This window comes from Alosa alosa, chromosome 3 (genome assembly GCF_017589495.1).
Source record: "Alosa alosa isolate M-15738 ecotype Scorff River chromosome 3, AALO_Geno_1.1, whole genome shotgun sequence".
Lineage (NCBI taxonomy): Eukaryota > Metazoa > Chordata > Actinopteri > Clupeiformes > Clupeidae > Alosa > Alosa alosa.
Window position 1 is genome coordinate 24304525 of NC_063191.1, and position 20213 is coordinate 24324737.

At 45.6% G+C, this 20213-nt stretch overlaps 1 protein-coding gene across 2 annotated transcripts in view; it reads right to left on the reverse strand.

Moving 5' to 3' along the window:
• fhip1b (FHF complex subunit HOOK interacting protein 1B) overlaps positions 1-19974 on the reverse strand; it is a 24121-nt gene extending 4147 nt beyond the window's left edge. For both annotated transcript variants that reach the window (XM_048239141.1, XM_048239140.1), the window contains exons 1-11: positions 19557-19974; positions 12693-12837; positions 9302-9881; positions 7896-8336; positions 7281-7511; positions 4609-4767; positions 2818-2904; positions 2337-2504; positions 2117-2196; positions 1211-1380; positions 1-977 (exon numbers count right to left, since the gene is read on the reverse strand). The exon at positions 1-977 is cut by the window's left edge and continues 523 nt beyond it. In XM_048239141.1, the coding sequence (XP_048095098.1) occupies positions 1-977; positions 1211-1380; positions 2117-2196; positions 2337-2504; positions 2818-2904; positions 4609-4767; positions 7281-7511; positions 7896-8336; positions 9302-9430 (2442 nt within the window). In that variant the 5' untranslated portion in view covers positions 9431-9881; positions 12693-12837; positions 19557-19974. The remainder of the gene's footprint in view (positions 978-1210; positions 1381-2116; positions 2197-2336; positions 2505-2817; positions 2905-4608; positions 4768-7280; positions 7512-7895; positions 8337-9301; positions 9882-12692; positions 12838-19556) is intronic.
• Between the last annotated feature and the right edge of the window lie 239 nt (positions 19975-20213).

Consider the following 20213-nt stretch of genomic DNA (forward strand, 5'->3'; position numbering starts at 1 on the left):
GAGGGCGCTGGGGCCACCGCGGTCCTCAACACAGCTCACGCCTCCCTGTAGCGGCAGGCAAGCCTCGGGGGCGCACACGCCCACCGCACCGTTCTGGCCCGGCTCCGCGCCGGAGCCGCCCATGCTCACGCTCGCGTCCAAATCCACGTCCCGCTTCACCTTCTTCACCTCCATGCCCCCGTCTGCAAGGTCGGGGCAGCTGTCCCCCCGGCCCGTCCCGTTAAAGAGGGCCTGGTGTGGGGGAGCAGGGGTGGAAGTGGACACAGTGGAGGTCGGCATTGTCATTGCTGCTGCTGATGCTGAGGATGAGGAAGAGGAGGAAGCGGTGGGTAGGTGCAGCGGGGCGGTGTTGAGTGGCATCTGGTCCCGCTGCAGGCTGCGCTTCTTGCTGCGCGGTGTCAGGCTGATGCAGTTCTTGCTGATGGTCACATCCCACTCGCCGCTATCGCGCTCCGAGCTGCTCCACTCTGAACGCGCCGCCGCCACCACCGCCGCCCGCTCCTTCTGGCCGGCCTCGCCTGAGCCCGTGCCCGCACTGGCCGCACCGGTCAGGCCGCCCTGGAGAGAGAAGTGCTCGGGCACCAGGCTCAGGCTGGGGTGGCTGGTGGGAGGGGGAGGGGGAGCCGGCGCCAGGTTCGGAGAGGGGTCCTCGCCGTCGTAGGGGGCTGACCAGTCGCGGCAGGCCCAGGAGCACACCTCGATGCCCCGCCGAGCATCCCGCAGGTAGTCCAGGTAGCCCGACTCCCCGTTGGGCTCGTCTGCGGAGCCCGGGGCCTGGTGCAGGGGGCTGTCGGGGGAGAGGGGGGCGGCCGGAGCCCCACGGGGGGAGGAGGGCGTGGGGTCGGCGCTCGTGGGTGAGCTGGCCGACCCGCCGCCGCCGCCGCCCGAACTCTGCTGGCGGATGAAGAGGGCCAGACGGGACGGCGTGCTGGGTCTGGGGTGGACTGGAGACTCAGCAGCGCTGGGGCTGCCCAGGACTGAAGAGACAAAAGAAAGAAAAGCAAAACGAGAGAATGGTGAGTGGTGCACATAGACATGACTGGAACACTGTGTCCCTCAATGGAACCTTTTTCTGCACACATTCTGTAAACAGTCATGAGAGGCACTGCAGAGTCACATGTGAGTTTCCCTTCTTCTCAGAAGCAGTTCTCATCAGTCAGTAGAGTGTGTATGTATGGGTATTGTGCATGCATTTCTCATGCGAGCTCACCTTTCCCCCAAAAGGCGGGTTCATCCTCCCGCTCACCAGATGGCACTGTTGTGAGGCGGCAGCACTCCGGGATGAGGGAGAGGAACTTGTCTGCGGACTTGCCGTAAATGTCTGTCTCCCTAACCGCACGCCTCTGACTCAGCATCACATGTGTGCATGGCAGCAGATACCTACAGCACAACAACACACGTCACTGCAAACACACATACAACAGTACATACAGCCACCACTAGGTGGCACCTTGGGAAACAGATGAAGGTCATTCCAAGTGGGTTGAAACTGCTGGGGTTTTGTCCCTTTTTAAGTTTATTCATCATGGAGGACCACTTGTTTCACACATGTACAGATGAACTGTGGATAACTTGGTTGGAATACAAATGCTTTAATTGAGCCTTTGATTTACCTTTCCAAAGCATAAAAAAGTGGCCAGTTTGTAGAGGTAAATTAATAACACACATCTGATCAATCTAATCAATAATTATCAACTATATGAGTAATTGTGAGCAGTTTGAAAGACTTCATTTCCCTGTTTAAAGGAACCGTATGTAAGAAATGTATTTCAATTAATCATAAAATGGCCCTGATATGTCACTAGACATTAAGAAATCATGTTCATTTCAAACAGTAGTCCAGCCAGGATATTGTCATTTAAAAAGTGAAGTTGCAGCCCTCAAATAATGTTGATGTTGTCATGTTGTGTTTTGTCCTGATGTGCCACCCTCCACCTGTCTACTAATCACAAAGTCAGTAGTGATTAGGCATACAGGTTGCCAGCTCTGCCAGTCAGGGGGGAGGGGGAGGGGATACACCACTCTACAGTAATTTGAAAGTGATTGCAGTACCAGTTTTGGCCACAATCTTACATACTGTTCCTTTAAATGAAGCGAGACCACACACACACACTACCTGAGAACGAGCTGTAGCATGAGGTCTTCACAGTTGAGGGACAGCAGTGTCTTGAAGAGGCTGAGAGAGACCATGCACAACTGCAGACACACAAATAAGGAAAATACACATCTAAACTTCGCCTCATTACTATAAAACCTCCCATATCTTGAATTAGAAGTCGTCAAAATATGAATGGGAGAAAGAAAAGTGTATGTATGTGTGTGTGCTCCTGACTGACCCGCGAGTTGCTGCTGATGCGTGTGAGCAGCGTGTCCAGGATGGTGTCGTTGTCGTGGCGATGCAGCAGGATGAAACGCAGGAAGGTTTTGAGGAGGGACGTTTCCGTGACGCTGCGCAGGAAGAGGTCCAGGTAGGCCGTGCTGGCGATCATCTCATCGACAGATGACTGAGGCCAGCAAACGCGGATGTGGTACAGAAGGGGACAGAAATAAAGCATCCTCATTTTGAATGACATTTATTACAGACAAAACAACAAAACAGAACAGACCTTCGTGGAGTGAAAGAAAAAACACCTTTATCAATATTCATATTCTCCTTCGCTGAGTACAAGTCATAACTATATTTAAACGATTTATTATAATATATTTTCATTTAGTTCATTTTCATTTTTTCTTTTGTGATACAATTGTCTACTCTGGCAGAGAGCACTAATTACACCCTGCACCCCACTGAATATGCAACACAATGATTGGCTGTACCTTGTGAAGGGCGGGGCCCATGACTGGAATCAGGAAGCCATTGTGGACGTAATCAAGCAGCTGAGTGCGCACCAGTGGGTGAGACACCTGCAGGGACACACAGGACAACAGAACACACTTCAGAGGAGTGCACACCAACAGGACATACGCAGGAGACAGCAGAGTGTGCTTGTAATGACCTGGTTAAACTCATGACCTGGTGCTGAGACTCCTGGGGCCCTAATTACATAGTCCCACTGCAAAATGCTAGCCTGGAGATTCCAGACCCTGGTAATCTAGAAAGATTAAGGGTCTGGCCACGAACAATGTAATGGCCCAACTCGAGGGGCAGCACCAAGCGTGCATTTGAAAATCTCACTGCACGCTAGGGCTGTCACTTTTGTGAAAAAATCCTGTTCGATTCTTGAGACATAATTGTTCATTGAATCGATTGTAAAATCGATTTTTCATGTCTAAAGATGTTTCAATTTTCAACACCAAATATAGGCCAATCCACGAACAACTAACAGGCATTAGGACGAACGTAAAGGGGGCGCTTGAAGATGCACAAGCCAGCAATATTTCTGATGATTTCTTGGCACAAACTTTCGTGCACAATGACAAAACAGGAGTGCAACATTCTCGAAAAAACAATAAGCAGAGTGGACTGCCATAACATCAGTGAAAAACATTACTGCAGGCTTCAACGTGGCTGCGTTTACAATTAGAAATGTAAAACAAATTTCGCCTACGTAGAACTCACGACTGCAGTTTGCATACCGCTTTGTCGTTCTCCATAGTTTGATATCCCTAAACCCCAAAGTGCTTCCATATCGAACTCCTCAAGTTATTAGGGCCCATCACTCGTCTCTCTCATGTCGCACAGGTTGATCGCGTTGTCCTCAATTTTTTGGCAAAACACCAGCAGCACAGCAGCCGATGTGAGTTTTGTTACATCTTTGTTTAATTGTGAAAAAAAATGCATCATGAACGAGCTTCCCACAGCAGTAACCTTGCAGTGAGACTAGGCAGGGATAACTATAATTGCCAATTCCATTGACACAAAGCAGGGCACAATCTGTGTACAAGTTGTGCCTTCAGTCAATATAATCAGTGCAGTGGCCATACGCATTCCTTTTCTTAAAGGATCTGCAGTAAACATGCCATAATGAAAAGCATTTGTCCTCTATGGCATTTCACTGAAAGGTCCATTTTAACACAATGTGAACAGGCTTGTGCTTTCAATATCAACAGTAGGAAGAGCCTTTTTAAATGCAATCACAAAACTGACTAAATGCATTTTTTTGAGAGATGTGCGGTGATCAGGCCTTACTGAAATACAATCCCTGTACAGTCTCCACTCCACTCCCTGCCTTGAGATGCCCACACAGAAGATGTCTCACTCCTTGTCATACGTATGCACAAGCTACCTTGTCCATGGCCATGCAACATGTCTCTTTGGGAGGCTGTCATCAGCAACAGTCAGCAGTTGTATACATGGACCTCCCATGTCCTCATGTTGCTCATGTTATTAAATTAGCTAAATGATTTTGCAGGGTAAATTGGCGAGTAAATTGGTTAAATGATTTTGCAGCGTAAATTAGCTTCTGTGTGGCTTGTGTGTCCAGACGCATTTCCCATAAATGACATTAGGCTTTGGAGTACCTTTCCAGACACGCTAGAGTAATACCTTTAAGGCATCAGACATGCTAGAGTAAATGTCCGCTGTTCACAAACAGAGAAACAGATCCTGAGAAACATGCTAATTCTGTCCAAGTTGATGTGCATGAATGAGAGCTCTTGTTTACGTACCTGCACCACAGCGTTGCAGAACTCCAGCGAGTTCATGAAAAGGACCAGTGAGGACACGCCCATCCAGTCCTCGCGCCTCAGGGCGTGCCAGTCGTCCCCGCGCACCTCAATCTTCCGCGGCAGCGACGAGTAGAGAGCGCTCAGGCCCGTGGCCAGAACCTGGAGAGGACAGGTCACCAGTGAGACAGGGCCCCAGTAACCAGTGAGACAGGTCAGCCATCGGGGTGTGTGTGTGTGTGTGTGCGCGCTTGTGTCTGGCATCAGACAAGACGTACTGTGGCTAGCACTTCATCCTGCTGCTACGCCCATCCATTCATGAAATGAATCTGGCATACAGCCTGACCCTACTCCTTATTGCACTGATGAGAACCTCACACACACACAGACAACTCAAAACATTTCTGCAAGCTCTCTTCCTACACGTAAATGGCGTGCCTTCAAGCAGACCGTGCAGTCCTCAGGTCTCTCTAGGCCTGTCAGCTGTCTGGCCCACATCTCTGGGCCACATCAGAGCAGAGGCTGGCAGCGGAGAGAGAGCAGAGGGAGGCACCCTGGGCCAGCAGCATCAGAGAAACGCCCCGCTATGAAGTTCTTTCTGATCACACTCCGCTACAGACACATGACAACCGATGAGGAGGAGGAAGGGGAGAAGGTGTAGAGGGTTGGAGGTTGGCGCTCCCTCCCTTGTGTGGTAGGATATGGTCACAGTAATGAGCTGATGGGAACTGGGTTTGCAGCAGCACCTCAGAGCATCCAAGGGGCAGGGGAAAGGCCTCTGTGTTCTCCATAGGAGGGCTGCACAGTCAGACACGCAGACAGGCAGGCAAGCAAGCAGGCCCTAGATTACTGAAGCTGAAGCCTAGCGCCCCTGCAGAGATATTGGTGGGGGGAGGACAAGCGAACACACAAACACGCCCCCCCCCAACCCACCGCCTCTGCCTCCGTCTCATGAGTGGAGGCGGAGAGACGGATCAAGGAGCAATTCAAACGTGCGCAGTGATTGCAGCGAGGATGGGCAAAGATCAAAGTGGGAGACAGAGCCAGTGATAGGAGCTGCTAGTGCTACGGCTGGAAAACAAAGAACCAGGGGGACTGGAGGGGGAGGAAAGATAAGAAGAGGAAGAAAGAGTAAAAAAAATTGTTCAAAACATCGAGGAGAGCAGGACAAGTACAGGAACACAGGGAGGGAGGGAGAGAGAGAGAGAGAGAGAGAGAGAGAGAGAGAGAGAGAGAGAGAGAGAGAGATGGAGAATGGAGAGAGGAAGAAGGGGTGGCACACATTCATCCAAGATGGCACCTCGGCTGGTCGGCGGCCTAAGTAGGTCAGATCCGACCTTATCTAATATTTAATGGGTAAGAGAAGAGAGGGGGAGAGGAGTGTGAAAGAGACTGAAGGAGAGGCAAAGGACATGGAGCAGCTTGGGTTGGGGCAGGGAGGGAAAGAAACCGACGAAGAGAGGACGGCTTCCACGAACAACAAAATGTTTACAAAGCCCCTCAGGCCAAGCCTCTTGCTGGTGGAAACATTCGGCCGTTGTCTCTGGACCGTGGCTGCTCGTGTGGGCATGGCAAAGGCACAGCGCCACCACAGCAGCCGTCCACCCGGAGCACAATGGCCGCCTGTGCGGCCCGACAGAGTGCCAGCTCATGCCACTTCTCTCTCTCATGCGTACCCACGCCCACACACACTGTGGCATCAGTGCTCAAGACAGGCGCTCTCTGTCCACATAGCCTCCGCAGAGACACAGCACGACCCAGACACACACTGAGCCTGTGTTTTCTATCCCGCAGCACAACGGCCATGACACGCACACACACAGCATATTATGCTTCTGGTGGGACAACATACAGGCAACATACAAGACAACAGTCCCAGTAACAGGTGTGGAATTCCTGCAATCTTAGCATAAAACCCTGGCCGACTCCATGGATCGATTCAAAACTCAACGATTCAGTGATCACAATCGTTCTAATTCACCCACTGAGCTTTATTCCTTGTGTTAGCCCCAAGCCAAGTCCACCAACACCAGTGACCCTTCACCCTCACAACTCAAAACAGTGGTCTTCCTCAGGGACATCTAGGGAAATAAGGAGATCTTCAGATTGCATGTAGACATTACTCACTCACATTTGCAGCAATCGCTCTATGTGAGAGAAAAGGTTCTCAGACTTCTCGTTTCACAGAGAACATGCTCAGCATTTAGTGTTGCAATCTGAAGAATGCAGAAATAAATAGACCTGTTGCCAGGCTGAATCGTGTTGATGACAGTAGCGCCTGCCAAATATGATATGCTACACTTATGAATCTCCATAGTTGGCTTGCACACTGAATATAAATGGCTGAAAGCATGATGACAATACACAGCTTCAATCCCCATGCCTTCCCTCATAGCTACATTACATTACAGTAATGTATTTCATTAAAGAAGATAATAGCAACCAGTAGCCTCAGTACACAACCAATCGCTGATTTCATTCAGGTAAGGCCCCCACTTCACATCCAGCTAATGCAGCAGTTCGTAGTATACATAACAAATGCTAAAGCGGACTTGAAAAACATGCAATTCGGAGAGGTGTCCAAAAGGTCTTCTGATCATCAGTGCAGGTTGTGTGTATGAGGGAGAGAGAGAGTAAGAGGTATAGAGGGAGACGGAGCAGGCGAGAGCTGGTACCGGGCAGAAGTAGGAGTTTTCGGTGATGTACTGGGCCACGGCCTGGTTGCTGGCGGACGTTGCCATGACGAGCAGCAGGGCGTCGCGGGCCTGCTGGCCGATGGCGCCGTGCCGGTGGATGAAGGGCACCAGCAGGGAGAAGATGAGCAGGTTGGTGGGACCCTGAGGGGCCGGCGTCGCTTGGAACAAGAGCTCCAACACCTTGGGCTCCCGCGCTGTGCACACACACACCTGAGGAGGAGGAGGAGGAGGAGAAGTGTCAGAAATGAAGAGAAGGGGAAGACGAAGAAGTTGAAAAGAACAGACAGAGTAACAGAAATATGCTTTGAAAGCAGGAGATACACAGTCTGCAAATATTCAGAGCCCTCATTCAGAACGACAGCACAGTCACATCATATTTCCTAAAACCATAGTTGCTAACTAAGCTAGCAACTTTGTTGGTTGTAATGCAATTTCCCATTGCCAAACAACTAAGTTGCTAACAGGTTAGCAACTATGGTTTTGGGAAACGCAACCCTGCTCGTCAGCACAGTCAGTAACACCAACAGCATAACATAGCCATAGAACTAGATCAAATAAAAGCCCTTTCCCCTCGAGTGGAGGCTCTTGGCTCACCTGGTTGAGCAGGAGCACGAGGCTGGCCTCGAGGGCGGGCGGGCAGCCCAGCTGGGGGTCGGCGCAGGTGGCCAGCAGGCAGAGCAGCGGCTGCAGCACGGCCATGTGCTGGAGCAGGGGCTGCTGGGACTGGCCGATCAGCATCTCAAACAGCTTGAGCAGCGCCCCCTGGCTGTCGGGGTCCAGGCCGCGGCTCACGTGCCACTCCACCAGCCGCTCCAGGACCCGCTCGGACACCACAAACTCCAAGATGGGCCCCATGGAGACGGCCGCAGAGGAAGAGGAGGAGGACGAGGAAGAGGAAGAGAGAACCTCTGGGTCGAGGTCCTGGGGCCGCTCCTCGGCCAGCAGGCACAGCATCTGGTCAGTGTGGTTCCTCACGGCAGTCAAGTCGTCAGCGCCACTGGACATTGAGTCCTTCTGCTCCAGCACCCACGACACCTGAGAGAGAGAGAGAGAGAGAGAGAGAGAATATTTCAGTTCAATCTATACTTCAACTTCATGTTTGATGTTCCTTTATCTGCTCATTTGTAAAGCATGAAGTGCAAGCAATGTGTATGAATTGTGTTACATGAACAAAATTGCCTTTCCATTCTTTGCAACTATGAACCAAAACATTGATCCTTTCCCTTTGCAACATGTATTTCCCTTTTCAACTATGTATTACATAGTTGCCTTACAACCCCTGGGGATCAATAAAGTATCTATCTATCTATCGAACTATGTGTTCCACTAGTGACATGGACTGTGAAGAGCAGTGCACTAGACAAAGCTCTGCTTTCGTCACTGGAAAACCCATTCACACACTACTTGGAACCTGTCCCTGTTTGGAGTGTGTGAAAACTAGCTGCGTAATGATCACCCAGAAGGGTGTAGATCTCACGTGTCCTACAACTCTGGGGACCACACACTGAGATGCAGTTTCACACACACACACACAGATCAATAATATCTGACAGTGGCTTAATCTGTGTGTACAGATAAACAAGCGAAATAGCAAGTTGGCACAAGCGTTTCTACATCAAGACAACACCCAAAACAACTGTAAGAATCCACTGCAATGTTAAATGGCCAACAAGGTTAACTGGTTTTAGCATAAGAAAAGGATGAAATAGAAAGATTATGTTCACGTGAGTATGGGGAAGAGACTGAGACTGAGAGAAAGAGAACTTTTTTGAAGTTCTCTATATTTCTGTATTGTATGTGTTATGCTTTAGCAACAGTTTCCTTTTAAATGGTAATGCCAATAAAGCGTATTATATTGAAATTGAAAGCGAATAGGACTGAGCTAGTGAGAGTTGAGAAAATACACCTAGGCAAAAACATGGGCAAACAAAGTGTGCTAAGCAGAGAAGGAAAAACCACAGACCCAAATACAGGGGCTCATTTGAGTTGTCCATCCTCACCTGTCTCCAGTGGTTCTGGAAGACCATGAGGCAGGTCTCCGGGTCAGCGGTGCAGGGGCTGGAGGGGGCAGCGTTTCGGCCCGACCTAGAGCCGGCGGCCCGCGGGTTCAGCCGACTTAACCAGCTCATTCTGCCCTCACACGCTCACCGAGGGGGGAGAGAGGGAGAGAGGAGAGGATCAGAGAAGAGGGGAAATGAGGAAGAGAGGGAAGGAGAGAACAGGGGGAGAAAAGGAGGGGAGGAAGGGAGGGGAGGGGGGGCTCGGGAACGGTGGAGAGGGAAACCCCCAAAATAAGAGGGGTGGAGTGTCCTCCTACACAGGCGGAGGGGTGAGAAAAGAGAAAGGGGGAGGAACGGTTGCCCTGGAGTGTGCAATGCTGTGGCCCGAGGGGAGGCAGGGGGGGGAGGAGGAAGGTGTGTGTGTGGCCGTCTCTCCGGATCCCCGTCAGCACAGAGACGGGGCGGCGCGCAGGCGATCAGGTGGTGTGAGGAGGGGGGGGGTGAGGGCGGTCAGAGATCCCTGCAGACCCTGTCATCCAGCCTGCAGCCTGCACCACTCCATTCTCAGACAGACACACTCCTGCAGGGAGAGAGAGAGAGAGAGAGAGAGAGAGAGAGAGATTAATTCAGTCCACATTGAGAGTAAATGAACAGCTCTCACCAAAGACAGTAGATAAGTCTTTTAAAATCACTGATCTAAGTGCTTAGGAGTCAATATTTTATTCATATCATAGTAACTAAGATTATAAAGCACTACAGCAGGATATAGCAGTTATCAGTCATGTAATCTATACATGTGTCCACATACCAACAGCTCACACATAAACACTGACCCTATTCATGTCCAGCGAAAAACCAGAAACCATGACTTTCCTCTGCAGAAAATAACTTACCGGTACCATCAACAGAATAATCAATATCCCCACACATTAGAGGACAGCTTCAGCGAAAACATACAGTTTAGATCGACACCCACGGTGAGATTACACTGATCCCATCACAGGAAGAGCTCAAGACTTTCACCTCAAACTTCCTGTGATGTCAGAACACTTCCTGAGAGTGAAAACACTCAAAAGCCTCCCACCCAGCAATAATATGTAACAGAGATCCTTAAGCAGACCCTCCAAACCCTGCTACCCCCCAGAGCCGAGCAAGAGAGAGAGAAATAAAGAGAGAGAAATAAAGAGAGAGGGAGGAAGGGAGGGAGAGAGAGAGGGAGAGAGACAGAGAGAGACAGAGAAAGAAAGAGAAAGAGAGTTTGTTTGTTTAATTTAAGGCCATTTCAGTAACTAAGGCTATTTAATGGTCAGAGCATTGTGTGTTAGAGAAGCTTAAATATGTTTTTAAAATCTACGCTAGTAAGATATTCTAAAACCTTCAAAAGGTGGGACCTTACTAAAAACATCAACTATGGAATTTTGGTGATAAAATTGTTGTTTTTGTTAAAATTGGTTTTGATCAAAATATGTTGAGAGAGAGAGAGAGAGAGAGAGAGAGAGAGAGAGAGAGAGAGAGAGAGAGAAAACACAGAGACCAGGCTCAAGGAACATGAGACAATCTCTCCACTACACACCATGGACAGGCAATCAAAAGCAGATGATGGGCACCAAACTACTGGGCCCAAACTCACATTTTACTTCTTACAACTAAAATTAGCTTTATGCTGAACTGTTTGTTGACATACTGGATAAGATTCAGCCCTTCAAAAAAAAAAGATATGTTACATTGTGCCGGTAAAATTGGCTGAAGAGAAAAACACAGACCAAATTTACGTTGAAGTTTAAATGTGGACTGAGGGGGGAAAAGCCTGAACTCTGCCACCTCTGAGAACTACTTTTGAGAAGGAACAGGCATGTTTTGATTTCTCGGGAAGCCTGGAACAACAGACATGGAATCTAAACGGCAGAATGGCATGTGGACGACTCCACCCTGCCATCCCCAAAAACTTCCTGGAATCTCACATGACTGTAGGCTTCCTTCCCTAGGAGAGGCCGAACTGACATCATCTCTAAGGAGCTCAAGCCGACCCGAGCGGGTGGAGTCCAGTCTGCTAAAACAGACGAGGAAAACGATCACAATCCCAAGACCCTCCCAATCATTTACAGAGAAACAGTGCAACACTAACACTAACACTTTGTACTAACGCAGATACGAGTGCAGAAAAAAAAATTATATGAAAAGCTGACCCAAACAGACAAACCGCAATCAATTCGTCTCTGCGAGTGGCATGACCCATGTTTGAACTGAGAAACACTGCCCACTTAGTGCAAGCAAACAAACAAATCGACGAAGCCAAGGGCTTGGAAAATGTGTGTAAACAGAGCTGGCGAGTCAATTTCTTTCCTAGCTGCGGCATGGTCAAGTTTCCCATATCAGAGAAGAGCCATGGGTGTATGTGTGTGTACATACAGTATTTATAGCAAAGGCTCTTGAGGTCAGACAGTATGACACATAATGGTCCTGGGAACCTCAAGAGGTGCACACACACACACACACACACACACACAGCTGAGTAATACAGGGTTTCTGGAACCCTGATTACACATGTGCCTTTCTGTGACCTTTCAACCTTCACCTGACTTCTGAGCTAATCAGCTGTGTCAGGTCATAACCAGCTGACCTCTTACACTCACACACAATATAGCCTATTAGTTGTATGAGTGTTTCTGTCTTAAAAAGAAGAACATATTAAGTAACTTCCACACCAAGTACTGAGGCACATGAAAAAAAGCGCCTTCATCATGCTGTTTCACTCATCCGGACTGCTCTGACACAACAGGGGAAGAGGTTGAACCGTCAGCAACAACGGCTGGCAAACAGACACAATCATGACTAACAAAATGGACCCATATCAGTGCTTAGTTTACTCTAAAGGTCACCCTAAACCCATTTCTCTTAATCTTTTCTTGAAAGACATAGACTGATGACTCAAAAAGTGGGGATATAGCAGAGATTAGGAGTTGACAACCTAACAGTAGTATTATGGTTTCAGCAGTATATTTGACAGCAGTCAACAACGGGATTTACAAGGTAATTCCCAGCGGAAAGCTTGTAGTTCAAATCACTAATATGCTTAGTGTGCGTGAAGCACTGGCCTGTGATCCAGATCTCTTCCTTATGACCACTATGGGAGCTGGACTGAGAACACACACATGCACACATAGGCTGATCTCACTGATAAAACAACCTTCACCATCACCCCCAGTCTCAGGAGAAGAGGACAGATTTTAGTGCCGAGTAGGGCACCTTCAGCGTCCTTACTGCTTGTGAGTGTGTTTGTGTGCGGGACAAAGAAAGAAAAAGGTTATGTCTATGTGCCAGTGCTAGTGTGTGTGTGTGTGTGTGTGTGTGTGAGTGAGTGAGTGAGAGAGAGAAACAAACATGCTCTTACTTGAACTGAGGTTTGGTTGGGCGAGCTAAAGCTCCATGGCGTCTCAGGGGCTCTGAGTCATAACTCCAGTCCCTCCAGGACTCTCAGTAACGTGCTGCACGCCTCTGCTCTCGCCTGTGCTCCGGCGCTTGCGGTCGTCAGTATCCTGCAGGGGGAGAATCGATAGAGTCTGATTTGAATAGAATGTAGGATAATAGCTGGTGTCTTTACGTAAACAAAAACATGCTTGCTCGTTTCTGTTCTGATGGCAACAGATAAATGTTCCAAAATGCAAACCCACACAAACACAGGTTGATGCTTGGTGTTTATGTTGACAGAAGCTTTCAGTACATTGTGTTCAGAAATGAGATAGACCTGGGAGTATTCCATCAACCTCGACCTGGGAGTATTTCATCAACCTTATTTCGATAAGCCTCGCTAATTTTAGTGAGAGTTCTGTTCCATTAGTGTAGTTTACGTGAATTCCAGCTTGGTAACTATGTAGTCCAGGCAAAGTAAGGTCTGACCCAAAACTGATTGCAACAGAATTTATTTTCAATAAAAAAAATCCAGTTGGTGGAAATACATGTATGTTAAAATGAGGGTTGTTTTTATGTATTATCCTTCAGCAAATACTGACAGAACTGTAATTAGAATGTTGTAGAATAAGGTGGTGTTTAGACGACAACAAAACGATGCAAACGGTGATTTTTTTCTGCGTTTGACCCTGTCATTTAGACGCAAACAGAGGTTTTAGAGTTTTTAAAAACTCCGGCCAGAGTGGAGATTTTGGAAAACTAATTAGAATGTTGTAGAATAAGCATTCTAAATAATATCTGATCCCATTTAAGTAAGGGATAATGTATAGAACGCCGGTCATTATCGGGAAATAGGTCCCGACAGGGCGAACTGGACCCCGACGCGCAGCATTTTAGAATCTTGCGTTGTTGAGGAACATTCTTTTATTCTGGTTTGTTGCAAATTTGGTGTCTATTCTTTTTCATTTTGGCCCTTTGAATCAATGGAAATGGTTGTTGAATCTTTAAATAGAGCCAGTGTGTTTTGGAATGTAAGTGTTCCACAATGTTAAAGCTGTACAAACACTTTATGTATAACCTTGGTTTGCTGAAGAACAGGAGATGTTAATTAATGGAAAGTCCATCTTTGATGATGTCATCAATTTGAACAACTCTCCAATCACCCATCTAGGGGAATATTTGTGCCCTATTTCAGGCAGTGTCTGAGAAATATTCTCTCTTTTTCAACATTCTAAAGTGACCGGCTGGCCAGATTCAGGAGTCAATGAGGCAGAAAGGGTTAATGACTTATGTTCTCCTTCAGAAAACCGCTGCAGCCGAGAAGCCAAGCAGATACAGTACTACACCCTGGGGGGCATGATTTAAAAGATGAAAATTTGAATAAATAATTTTGTAAATGAATTGAAGAGTGTAGCACTGTAGCTGCCTGGCAGGGATGGACAAAAATATGTAATAAAAATGTATTTTAAAATAGATCAAATACCCTAATTTTAAGTCAAAATAAACTACAAAATACATTAGCCACACCATGTATCAAAATAAAATACTGTATTTTTGTATTTTGAAAGTACTAAAAATACTCCTTAAATCGAGCATGATTTCACTTTGCAAACATTCCATATCTGTCTATTTAATCTATTCCTTCATCAAGACACTGACTCTGTTGATTACTGTAAGTGGACAGTGTTTGAGAGCAACAGCTCATCTCTGCCTACGAGACATGCCATAAACCTACAGTCAACAGATCAACTATGCCGACCTGCCTGTTACATCTCATCGCCTAAATACTGTATCAGAGATGCACTCAAAAAGTCACAACTGAACTTGTCAAGGAGTACAAAGTGGATACAAGTCTCTGACATCGTCAATGCATGTCCAGATTGAGCAATGCTGCAGGGAAACCCAACCACTTAACCGGTTCCATGTGTTCCGATTGGATAACTAAAGTTCTCAAGAAACTTGAGGTTACTCCTTGCACTGGATCATCTTCCTGAATCTCAATATTCTGATCACAACAAGTCTGGGCAAATTACTAAATCAGCACCAGTCAGAGGCTCTATTGATTGTTTTGCACTTTTATGATGTCATCACATCACCAAAATATAAATTTAATAAATATTAAGTCACAAATTGAAGCCATTGCATTTCAGATAATTATTTCACAAAAACGTTGACAGAACTACGAGACTTTATGGCAGATAGTTGCCTATTATAAACTATAAACAGACATCCCGGGTTCAGAAAGTAAAAGAGAAAAAATGTAGTTTACGACAAGATGCAGTTAACTTGAGTTAATGGAACGGTTTCAGCCCCAAGTGAAAGTCTATGCTGGTTCAAGCCAGGCTATTTCTATTAAGAGAGGTTGATGGAAAACTCCTCTGCTCTAGTTCCTTATCTTCAAACCCAACAAGTAACTCCATGTGGCTTTTTCATTCCATTTTGTAATTTCATAATAATATTCTCCTAAATTATTTCTGTGTAACGCTAAGGTCTGATTTGAACGCCACAACCCAGTGTTTGTGTGACTAACTTTTTTTTAAAAAGATAAAACACCTTCACCCAAAACACCGGTGCAACGCTCTGGCATCAAGACTAAGCTCCACCAATGATACTCTGCTTAGCCAAAAGAACAGTCCATCAACTTGTCCCAAGTTTCCATTCACTTAAATCTTCTTGTGACAGCCATTCCCTTTCTAATGTGGAGAAGAAGGGGCTTTTTTCACCATTGTGAGATCCCTGAAGCAGTGGAACACATTTATTTTTCCAGCTCAGTGACTAGAGGCCATGAAGGCACAGGCGCTTCCTTGTGTTGTGTTACGATTTGTTTATTCAACTGTGAGCTTGTTGAGACCACTACGAGGCACCAGCACTTGAGGATGGAGAATTCACTTGCACTCACACACTACTAGAAAGCAAGACATGGATATGGATATGGATGGAAAAAGCAACAAGGTTGTGGGTTACAGTCTTGCAAAGATGCACTAGGCCTAAATGACCCTGACATTATACCAAAAGGGAGTCAAAGTTCATTTAAATAAGTAAATGCTCTGGAGTTGCTTCAGGTCTAGCCAAAGCAATGTTAGCCGGCAATAAAAAGTCAGCGAACTATCTGAATAGACTGAATGATTAGGCTGTTCCATCAATGACAGCATATTCCAGGGGCATATTCCAGGATGACAATGCAGGATTTCATCAGGATGAATGTGAAAATGCTCAAATGTTCAAATATGTGAAATTGTGGTTCAGGGAGCATGATAATTTTCATGCGAATTGGCCACCACAGCATCCTGATCTGAAAAACAATGGATGTCTGGAGAAGACTTTTTGAAGTTCAACTTTCACATTTATCTTTTTGTTGGCCAGGCAGTAAGACTACTGCGTTACCAGGACAGAGAAGTACACAGTCTATTTACCATGCCACCTAAACACCAGCCAGAAGGAATCCATGAAAGCACATGACTAAAGCCCAAAGGGAGAAAAATAAGCAATTCAAAGCTGTCTCAATAGTAACGGTCCCAGGAAGCTTAGTAGTTTGAATTCAGAGAAAGCAAAACTTCACATCACCACCACCACTCTGTGCTAGGGAAACTATGACTAACACAAAGCTAATAATAAAACACACATGAAAGTAATGTCAATTCAATTCTGACAGCAGCACTGACCTTTAAATTAGTGTAAACCAGTGAGTCATGGAATGATGACCAAGTTGGACCGCTTTACTAAAGCCAACTTCCTGATTTTACACTGGACAAATGCATGCATAGTAGTAAGAGTGAGAGAAAAGGCAAGCTTAGAAAGAGGCAAGCTTGCTGGAACAGAGACAGTCACTTCCGCCCCCCAGCTATAATGAATCATTAGCCAGGTGTCCAGCTCACCTGGTCAATGACGCAAAAGTAGAGTGAATTTTATACTACTGCAACAGACCAACTACAAGACAAATATGCATCTTTAAAGGCATTCTCAGACAACACTGATATTGCTGATATCCTGACAGTTTGATTTGTCTTTCTCTTCTACAGTAGTAACACGTGATTAAACAACAGACCTGCCTGCAATTGAAGGAAGACATCACAACACAATCTTCTGTAGAGCACTGCCAAATGTTTAAGCACCCACTATAGCCCTGAATAAAGCAGTTGATGGACTTTCAGGACACATGCCTTAAAAAAATATCCTTTTCTACATTGGTTTCAAACCGTCTATCGGAACTCCCCCTATTACCGTCGGTCCCGTATTTCCACCGTCTTGCGTGTATGCGTCACTTAATATCAATTTCTATACAAACCAAGACAGCAGACTCCTAAAGAAACGCAACCACCCACACCATAGGTGTATCTAAATTAGCTATGTACCAAAAATGACATTTTACCGTGACTCAAAGACAGTGTTGTAAGGCTGCGTGTACACAACCGCTTGGAGCTCCAGTGGAATTTTAATTTCACGACGAGAATTCTCGGTCTAACCGTTCATGTGCCGTTGAAACGGTGTAAATAGGCGACCCATCAGGCCAGCACTATAACTCCGAGCGTGCTAAACAAAATCGGATATTTCAGGCAGTAAATGCTCCCGTTAACAAACAAACCAGATTTTGTTCAAATCTACACACCTATGGCTACTGAAAAATGTCAGCTTAATTTAGCAAATGTTATTCTGAAGTGTTAAAAAACATCGTTGTTTTAGAATTTCTGAACAAAAGTGGTGATAATTGGGGGTGTTACGATACTGATGTTACTGCTCTGCAGAGGTTGTGTGACAGGATATTTGGCCTTTGCTTTGTGCAAGTTGCCAGAAATAAAAGCAGTCTAATGCATAGGCTAGGCTAATGCCATACGCATGGACATTAATTGATTTGACGGTTATGAATTTTGAAAGATTTATGTTCAAATAATTGTGCAAAGATTGCTCCTTCCCTTTATTCTTATCAGAGTGTAGCTTAAATTGTCTAGTTTTCTTGTCATCAGGACACTTGCAAGGCATTGTTGTAGGGAGGTAAGAATAACTGGGCAATTTTGATATGAAATGTCAACCAATCATCTGACACTATATGCTTAATGATTGATGATGAAAGACAAGATGATTTCTCTGTGAACTGTTGCATCTGTCTTAAAATAATTCTTCCGAGGAGGAATTTCTGTTACAATAATGCATGTGTTCAGCAAGAAAATACATAGTCATGCTTGCAAGTTATATTATTCCCCACAATGATGACAGCTGGACACTGTAGCAAAACTCTAGGTGAATATATTACAGGTTTAGATAGACATAGGTTTCTGTTTACAGGTCACATTCTTTCCACTCCCTTAAGCTGTTGTACAGGTGCAAAGTTCAGTTGGGCAAGCACTAAATTGCAGTGTCTCGTGATAGCAAACAAAGATGTGACAAGAGAAATGCAATAAAAACACTTCTATCATTAAGGTCTCACAAATCCCTATATCCTTCTTCTCGGGATCAGGAAACACAACTTAACATTAACAATTGGTAAATACATCGCAATATATATCATATTAGTCTCATTAGTAGTTGGTCAATACATCGCTATATATATTATTCTAACGCCCTCGCGTTCAGTCTGCATAACTTACACGTTACCGGTAGTAGCAAGCTAACTAATTGTTATCTTCCTTCTTGGCAGTGACTGGTTTCCAGTAGACAAAACTACCGAAATTAATCTAACGTTGCTCCTGTATGGTTACTTCACGCAAGTTTTAACTTGACAGTTACAGAAGAATGTAGCCTATGTATTTAAGAGGTGTGTGTCTTGAAGGTGAGAATATAAAAAGCGTTGGCTATCGATAGCTGGATATGGCACCAAGACCAAGGTGGTGCAAAGCTAGGTAGCAGTGATTTGTTTCGGACCATTACATGACCATTTACACAAGATTAGTCGACGAACCATTAAACTCATATAAAGTATAGTTATAATCAACGAGCCAACTTACACCCTTTTACTGATGAGTATTATCCAATATTTGGGAGAATTTCAAGCTATTCATCATGCAAGGCTTGTGTGCAAAAAAATCAACCCTTATAAGCTAATTAACTCGCTAGCTAAAGAGCTAACGTAATCCATTAGACATTATTCACTTTAGGCCAGAAGAAGCAACACATCGATGCAATAAATAATTACTTCACACACTGCAATTAGCCAGTAGCTAGCTGATAGCTAACTACTAGGTAGCCAACTAGCCATATATCTATGGAGGTAACGTTAACATTAATAGAATGCATTTGATGTAACGTTATGCTCCCAGGTAATTTAAATTAAGGTAACTTAAATTCACCACCACATCTGCCTGACAATGTCTATGTATTTAGTAAACCTTATTCGACCTAATCTAATCTATTTCACCCAATAACATTGATGTTACAATGGCTAAAAGTTATCCGGACGGTGGTGTTATTTAGCCTACCACAACCATACACCGGCTAACTCAGAGATAAAACATGCTATCGCTAGGTGGCTAATGTTAACCAAATCAAATGGAAGTAACATTGATGATTTATGGGGAGATTATTATGATCAAGTATGTAATGTTATCTATAACTAGGTAAACAACGTGTCATTAGCTACTGTTGTTTATGTCCCTGTAGCAAACTAAAAAGACAGCTGGTCCAACGAAATGACATTTATCACGCCACGCAATACATCCCAGTGCCGAGTGCAAGGCTGTTCAAAACCATCCACTGCTATTAGAATTCTAGAACTAGATTGAACAGGCATCATAACCGTCAACTGTCGCAGTGGAGCATACATATTACTAATGTTAGATGTTTAAAGCGCTAATGTTACTGTCAACTACTTACAATGCTACAAATCTCAGCGTTGGTTACAAATGAAGCCACCCACCTGCTTTATTTCCAGTATTTTCAACGTTTAGCGTTCGGGTTGCCGAGCAGTGATTTCTACGGAATAAACAGCCTAAGAAGGGCTGCTAGCAAATACAATTCTCATCACGTCAGACAAGGTGCCTTTTCCTGAAAAAAGGTAAACATAAACCAATGGCAGCAGAGGACTCTCATTCACATCATTAATCTTCCGGACCAGTTGTCCACCGCAGTACTGTGCCAGTCATAAACAAACGTTGGTCAGATTTCTCAATCACTCTCCCTTTTCGCAGCCATCTTACTAGAATCGCTCAGTCACACCCACACGCAAGGGACGTTATGACGTCTTGTAAGAGCGGTACTAGCCCGTGCAGTCACTACTCAGTGCTCAGTGCACGATCGCAGTAACTAAAACTTTTTCTGTCTAAAATTCTGCATCTACAAGCATATAATGTCAATGCACTCTAATGGTCTTGTGTGTGTGTGTGTGTGGGGTGGGGAGGAGGTCCTCAGAGATGTGGACAGTGACACCCAGTGACTTTGAGCCTTGTCAGTGCACCACATTGTTAGATGCTGGACTAGACCAGATGCTGGACCTGTAGAGTGTAGACCGTCTCATCGTTGTTGCTGACCAATCGCCGTATTGTCGTCTGCAAACTGGACAATGGTGTTAGAGCCA